The 6,584-nt window shown below is 45.5% G+C and overlaps 2 protein-coding genes across 2 annotated transcripts; one reads left to right on the plus strand and one right to left on the minus strand.

Annotated features, from left to right (window-relative positions):
- LOC125534408 lies at positions 1-717 on the plus strand. Its single transcript, XM_048697650.1, has one exon. The coding sequence runs from the start codon at positions 23-25 to the stop codon at positions 296-298; it is 276 nt and encodes a 91-aa protein (XP_048553607.1). The 5' UTR covers positions 1-22; the 3' UTR covers positions 299-717.
- Positions 718-1,624: 907 nt separating this feature from the next.
- LOC125538252 (G-type lectin S-receptor-like serine/threonine-protein kinase At4g27290) lies at positions 1,625-6,378 on the minus strand. The gene is made up of 7 exons (XM_048701527.1): positions 5,031-6,378; positions 4,376-4,486; positions 4,146-4,270; positions 3,794-4,010; positions 2,643-2,880; positions 2,428-2,560; positions 1,625-2,280 (listed from the first exon to the last, which is right to left on the minus strand). The coding sequence occupies exons 1-7, from the start codon at positions 6,376-6,378 to the stop codon at positions 1,921-1,923; spliced, it is 2,532 nt and encodes an 843-aa protein (XP_048557484.1). The 3' UTR covers positions 1,625-1,920.
- Positions 6,379-6,584: the final 206 nt, after the last annotated feature.

A 6,584-nucleotide genomic window follows, 5' to 3' on the forward strand; every position in this document is an offset into this window, starting at 1 on the left:
CCTTGATATTTTCCTCAAAGAGATGAGCCTGAGGCACGCGAGCAGGGTGCTGCTGAGGGCGGCGCAGGCCGTCGCGAGGGCGAGGCTGCAGCCGGCGACGGCGTCCAAGTCCGCCATGCCGCCGGCTGCTGGAGCTCTGAAGCCACCGGTGTCGGGAGCCGCACTCCAGCCGCAGCAGGCCACCAGGCGGCTCTCCGGCGGCCTGGCGGACGCGTCGACGCAGAGGGCAAAGACGATCAGGAGGAGGGCCGAGAAGTCCGAGAACGTGATGCACCTTGTGTGTTGGGGACCCAACTAGCCCGTGCTAGCTGGTCGTTCGTTCTCGAGTATCGAAGACACGATGATAGGAGCATACGAGTTGGTGGCTGGATCTACTCTCCGTCTCTCCGTGTATGCATGTAAACGTAGAGGAGATGTAAAATTAGGACTGTAATAGCTGTTCGTTCACTGATGCACACTTGTTGCGGGTTGGTGGCTGGATCTACTCTCCGTGTATATCCAATATTCACAACAATAATATACTTGCAAGAGCAGCTCACTACAATATTAATTCCACCACATAATCATGAATATATCAAATAACTCATGTGTGTCATGCCTTCAATGCCAACACAACCAAACCACACCAAACTTGAGCAATATATGCCAATAGAAGGCAAGCACAGGAGCAACAACCAATATGATAAGAAAAACACCAAATCAATGGGATACACATGGATTTACATGAAACCCCCTTTGCAGCGAAAAACCACGGGCAAGAGCAAACAGTCTTTAACTACATAGATGAATAAAGTGCAAGGTTCTTTTTTTTTTGAAAAGGAGGAATGCCCTTGGCCTCTGCATCAATAGATGAATAAAGTGCAAGGTGGAAGCCAACAATTAAGGGAGGCTCCAAATCCCAAATTTTAATACTCTAATTGGGGTGAATTTGTATATCAAATAGTCTCACTCTTCTCCTTACCCTAAAACTCTTAATAGAACAAACAAGCTCAACTATCTTTCCGTTCTTGAGCTTGGGAAGATGCCTATGCAAATAGCTTTGCAGGAAGCCCCCTCAGCTTGCTAACTATGTCAAACAATCCTTATTTCAGTCTACAACATTCGTAAGCATTGTTTTGCATGTCAGGGTGCCCATAATGACTTCCAAATGGTGAAATAAGATGTGTACGCTATCACATCCACCGTCCACAAGACTATTAATTGTGGTTTGCCACAGTGGTATTTATTTCTAATTAAATCTTTCCACACAACCTCCCCGTTAAGTAGCTTAAAAAGCCATTTGATCAAGAGACAATGGTCTTCTATAGTTAAAATCTTGAAGACTCAGTCTCCCGTTCTCTCTTGGGTTGCAGAGAATGCCCAATTTGACTACTTGTACTTCGGTTTCAAACTATCATTTTGTAAGATATATCTTGATTCCGGATAAATACCCAAAGAAAGGGGAGCGGTGGGCCTACAAAAAGGAGGAGGGAGTGATGGGGAACCTTAGTCTATATATTGCTCTGAGCTACCAAGTACCAGTCTCGCAACAATACTATCGTTAAAGGATCGGTTTTCCTAAGAGCATGGATCATCCACGAGTCGAATTCGCTCTCTTGCAGTGCGTTTGAATCACGAACTAGAGTCGGACTCATTAACTGCTGATTTTTTTAAGGATTGTTCTAACCTCTTACAAACTTTCACCGCCACTTCAAAGAATGACAACAAAAACATAGGCATTTTGGTGAGCACCATCCACCAAGACGAGGATAGATGTTTACCCTTCCAACAACTCAGTTTCTTCTCAAGTCTTGCCTCCATATATGTTGAATCGCTATTCCGCATCTTTCTACAATGAATCAAGGTACCAATATATGCAAAAGAAAACGGTACCAACATCACAACCAAAAGGCTATGTGTAAATGATTCTTACATACGAACTTAATTAGATTGGTTGCTAGCTAGACAACAATAGCTGGATCGACTCGATGGCGATCTCACCTCAATTGTAGTGGGGTTCAAGTGATCAGTCTCAAGTTCAAGGGACGGATTCAAAGGCATGGCTATTCCGCTATCTAGTACCGATCTTCTGGGCCAATCAATTTGTGATGTTGTGCTCGTAAACATGGCCACAACTTCAGACATGGCTGGCCTATCATCTGCCATTTCCTGGACGCAAAGGAGCCCGATCTGGATACAACGTTCTAGCCCGGGCAGTATCTCAGGCTCGGATTTAGGGAGCAGCACAATTGTCATGTCGAGAAATTCGACGATCCTATTCTGCTCCCATAGTTCCCAGGCCTACCAAAAAAAATTGTCAAGTTCCATTAGAGTATGTACATCTCAATCAAGAAATAAAACAAATGTAGAGCTTTGCAACACCAATATCAATATGAACCGTGCATGCACATGCAAAGAAACATGAATTTATAATTTACTTGGACTTACTTGGGAAAGAAGCCTTTGCAAGCTACCATTCCTTTGCCCGCTAAGAGTCTCTAGAAGAATAACTCCAAAGCTATAAACGTCGCATTTCAGCGTCATCTCCCCTCCCCGCACATACTCTGGAGCTGCGTATCCCCTTCATGGAACGCAGTAGTGTTAGGTATGTCGGATCTGCAACTTTTTTGTGTGGTGAATATACATATGTCTTTAATACTTACGGTGAAATAACAATTGTTTGATCAGGCCCAGTCCGATTATCCGCAAAAAGTTTGGCGGTGCCAAAGTCAGCGATTTTTGGCTTCCACTCATCATCAAGAAGAATGTTCCCGGGTTTAAGGTCACGGTGGATCACACTCTCGCCTGATCCTGCGTGGAGGTATGCAACACCATGAGCGATCTCGCGTAGTAATTCTAACCTTCTTGCCCAGTCCAGTGAAGCACGAAGATCAGGTGTGCCTGTCCAGTCAAATATAGATTGATTAGATGCCTAAATCTACTATATAGAAATTATGGATTAAAAACAAAACGCCTATGTTACTTCAAAATTTAACATCCAAATTATTAACTGACTCTCTGAAAGTTGCTTATAAACACTATCAAATCTCAAAGCACAATATGCTCTAAGAGGTTTCTAGAATGAAAACTTCCCTCTTGATTCAAAAAAAAAAACTTGAAAGAAGGAAAACCATGCAGGTTGTATGTGAAGCACTCCCTCTGGTCCTTTTACTTCGCGTATTAGATTTGTGTCGAGTCAAATTTTACAAAGTTTGACCAAATACATACTGAAAAATACCTATACAATACCAAATATATTTTCCATGAGAATTCATTTGGTAATGAATCTAAAAATATTCATTTGGCATTGTGAATGTCAATACATTCTTTTTATAAGTTTGGTCAAAGTAGAGATGCATTGACGACAAGACTTATATGAAGACTAAAAAGGACAGGATGGAGTATATACCTACAAGCGTTTTCTTACAAAACATATGACGATCTATGACTAATAATAACCTATTTATAATATAATATAATGTGCGCACATACTGCTAATAATAATAATTCTTTTGTTACCAAAGTTGCACATATAAACCACGCAAATCTATATGTATGATTTTTCAGATTTGAAAAACCTTCTAAACACGATTTTGTCCTGCAGAGAAAATGTTAAGGTTGCCAAGCTAATGATTAGGGTGAAAACTGGAATTTTTTGGTGAACTTGGACTTAGGAGATCATGCATGTGCATGAGAAATTAATGGAACACGTGGACCTAGCACGCAATATATTTGTATGATCTTGTTTGGAACACAAGGATTCAACATTTAACTTTTCGTGAGAACTTGAGTAATTCCAGTAAGAAGGGAGTACCGAATATGTAGATGTTCAGACTCTTGTTCTTCATGTATTCGTATACGAGTATCCGCTCCTTGCCTTCATCACAGTAAGCGAGGAGACGAACAAGACTACCATGTCGAAGCCCAACCATTACTTCCACTTCTCTCGCGAAATCATTCTTGCCTTTTGTTGTCAATGCCGTTTGTTTAAGCCTCTTGACAGCAATAGTTCTTCCTTCAGGAAGCTGTCCCTGGTGATTTTAGAATTCGAGATGTCAAAAATTAGATTTGCCAATAGCTGCTTTTCTATATGCCAATGCCTTAAACAATGAGATGTTTTCCCATGAAGGATAACAACACACACACACACACACACATTGACGAACCTTGTAAACAATGCTAAATCCACCTTGCCCGATTATGTTACTTTTAGAGAAATTCCCAGTGACATCCTTTATAATTGCTAGACTAACTGAAGGAACCGCCATGGTAGGATTTTGAGGAATAGCACCTGCAAAACGAGCTTGCGTGCTTTACAACATTGCATTTACCATGCATTTCCATTTTCTCATTCATGCAAATAACAACAAGATTGAGCTAGTAGAGAATAATTTACCTATTATTCGGTTTTTCCTTCTCCACCAAATCATAAAGACGAGCAGAAGAATAGTAACAGCAGAAGGTAGAGTTGTGGCAACAAGTAGTGTTGGAAACCTTTTACGGCCACCTGTTTTTGGAGAAAAAAGATCAAAAATAAATTGAACATACATACTTAGAATCATTTAAATTTTATTTTTGCAGGTATCTTTTTTTAGTGTATTATCACAATTTATGTCATCTAATCATTGTTCCCCATCCAGAAACCTTGAAGTCTTGTACCCACACATGTCTTCACTTGCAAAATGTTGTAAAACAATATGAACTCTCTTAAATTTTGGAGAGAACAAAAAATCACATCTCATCGATTTTAACTCCAAATAAATGTGACCGGCTGGTTTCAAAATTTTGTAGAACTAAGATCAAATTTATACCAAGTTTTATGCTTTAAATTGCTTGAATTCATACTTTCTATTTTAATTTCAATTTATGATAATTTTGAAATCCTTCACAAATTCAGCTTTTCCACTGAATAATTTACTCCATAAAGCGGACCATAAGAATTAGTGTAACTTAGAATTTGAAATAATGAAATTTTATCTCCAATGAAAGGAGTAGGACTGAAGTTAACATTTGGGGCGAAAATGTAGTGTCCACCCATAATCTGTACATACCGATTTCTGATTTTGACAGCCTCAGGTAGAGATTCTGCCCTCTGTCGACGAGGCGTAGATCAACGATGCCATCCGCCCACATGACGCACCCGGCACCCTCGCCCCCTCCCCGAATATCGGCGGCGGCGTAGGCGAAGCAGGAGCAGTTGGCAAGGCACCTCGCCCTGCACTCTTCCAGCGTGACGCCCATATCCACCGACGCATTCTGCGTGTCGGGAAGCTTCATCCCTGGCACCACCTTGAATCCATCCGTCGTCGTCCCGCCGGTACAGTCCAGAGCCGCGTCTCGTCGGCACCCGTCGGAGTTATCCTTCACCACCAGCGCCGACGCGTTCGCGGCGCTGAACCCGGCGACACAGCCGCAGAACCCCGACGATGCCGCCTCGGGGTCGCAGAGGCCGAACGGGCCGCACTTGCCGTACTCGTCGCACGGGTCCCTCGGCCCCTGGAATATACGGTTCCACTCCCGGCTGCTCGCGTCCCACTCCAGCCGCTCCGCCTTGCCGGTGTGGTTCACCACGACGCGGGTCAGCGGCGCGCCGGCCGCGGCGGTGTACCCGTAGGTGGTCTCCCACGGGCTCGTCGTCACCAGCAGCGGGTACTTGCCCGCGTACGCACGCGCCTCCGGGACGCCGTTGAAGTAGATCCCGTTCCATGGGCCAGTGCGGTACGTCTTGACGTCGCGGTACCACAGGATGATCTCCGGTAACCCGCTGGTTTGCAGCATGCGGCGGTAGTCTCCCGGCGACGGGTCGTCGGCGGAGCTCCACGACGTGAGCTGCCACTCGCCTCCGGTCCAGAGGTTCTTGCCCAGCTTCATGCCGGGCAGCAAGGTGTCCGACGGCTGATCGAACGACTGCCACAGGGAGGCGTTGCTGCTGCCGTTGCGCACGACCAGGTTGCCGGAGTCGAGAAGCCGAACCGCCGCGGCGGAGGCGGGCAGGAAGCTCGAAGACCACGCCGTTCGTGTCCGGCGGGAGCCGTCGAGCAGGACGAGGCTGCCGACGTCGTTGAGCACCAGCGTGCCGGACTTGTCAAGGAGCGGCTGGTCGCGGTTGGCAACCCAGCAGACGGTATCGTTGGACACGGAGAACCATATGCCGAGGTACCGCTTGGTGGACGCCCCGGGAGAGAAGAACCCGAGGGTGAAGGAGCCGCCGGCCGAGACGAGCGTGTCGCCATCGGCGAGCTTCTGGCCCCTCTCGAGCTTGTCAGTGACGCCGGCGGCGGTCGAAAGGAGGAAGAAGCAGATCAAGAGCACCTGCAGTAGGAGACGTGCCGGCAGCTGCTGGTAGCTCTCATGGCGGATGGATGCTGGATGCCTCTTTCCACGGCACAGCTCATGCATGGACCATGGGATTGGGATGTATACCGCCGAATTGCGCGACCGTTTCAAAGCTAGACTGGTCATGTAATTAAGTTGTTACCCCTCTTGGACCGAGATCATAACATTTCAAAGTATACGTGCTCGTACTTGTTAATGTGGTCAGTAGTGTGCTACGTACTTGATAGAGATGGGACTAAAAATGTTTTCGTTTCTTTTTAGAGATTGAA

Source organism: Triticum urartu, chromosome 2 (genome assembly GCF_003073215.2).
Source record: "Triticum urartu cultivar G1812 chromosome 2, Tu2.1, whole genome shotgun sequence".
Classification (NCBI taxonomy): Eukaryota; Viridiplantae; Streptophyta; class Magnoliopsida; order Poales; family Poaceae; genus Triticum; species Triticum urartu.

Coding starts and splice junctions, on each gene's coding strand:
- LOC125534408 (XM_048697650.1), top strand. CDS start 23: ATGAGCCTGAGGCACGCGAGCAGGGTGCTGCTGAGGGCGGCGCAGGCC.
- LOC125538252 (XM_048701527.1), bottom strand. CDS start 6,378: ATGCATGAGCTGTGCCGTGGAAAGAGGCATCCAGCATCCATCCGCCAT. Junction 4,487..5,030: donor GCTGTCAAAATCAGAAATCG/GTATGTACAGAT, acceptor CTCCAAAAACAG/GTGGCCGTAAAAGGTTTCCA. Junction 4,011..4,145: donor GATTTAGCATTGTTTACAAG/GTTCGTCAATGT, acceptor TAAAATCACCAG/GGACAGCTTCCTGAAGGAAG.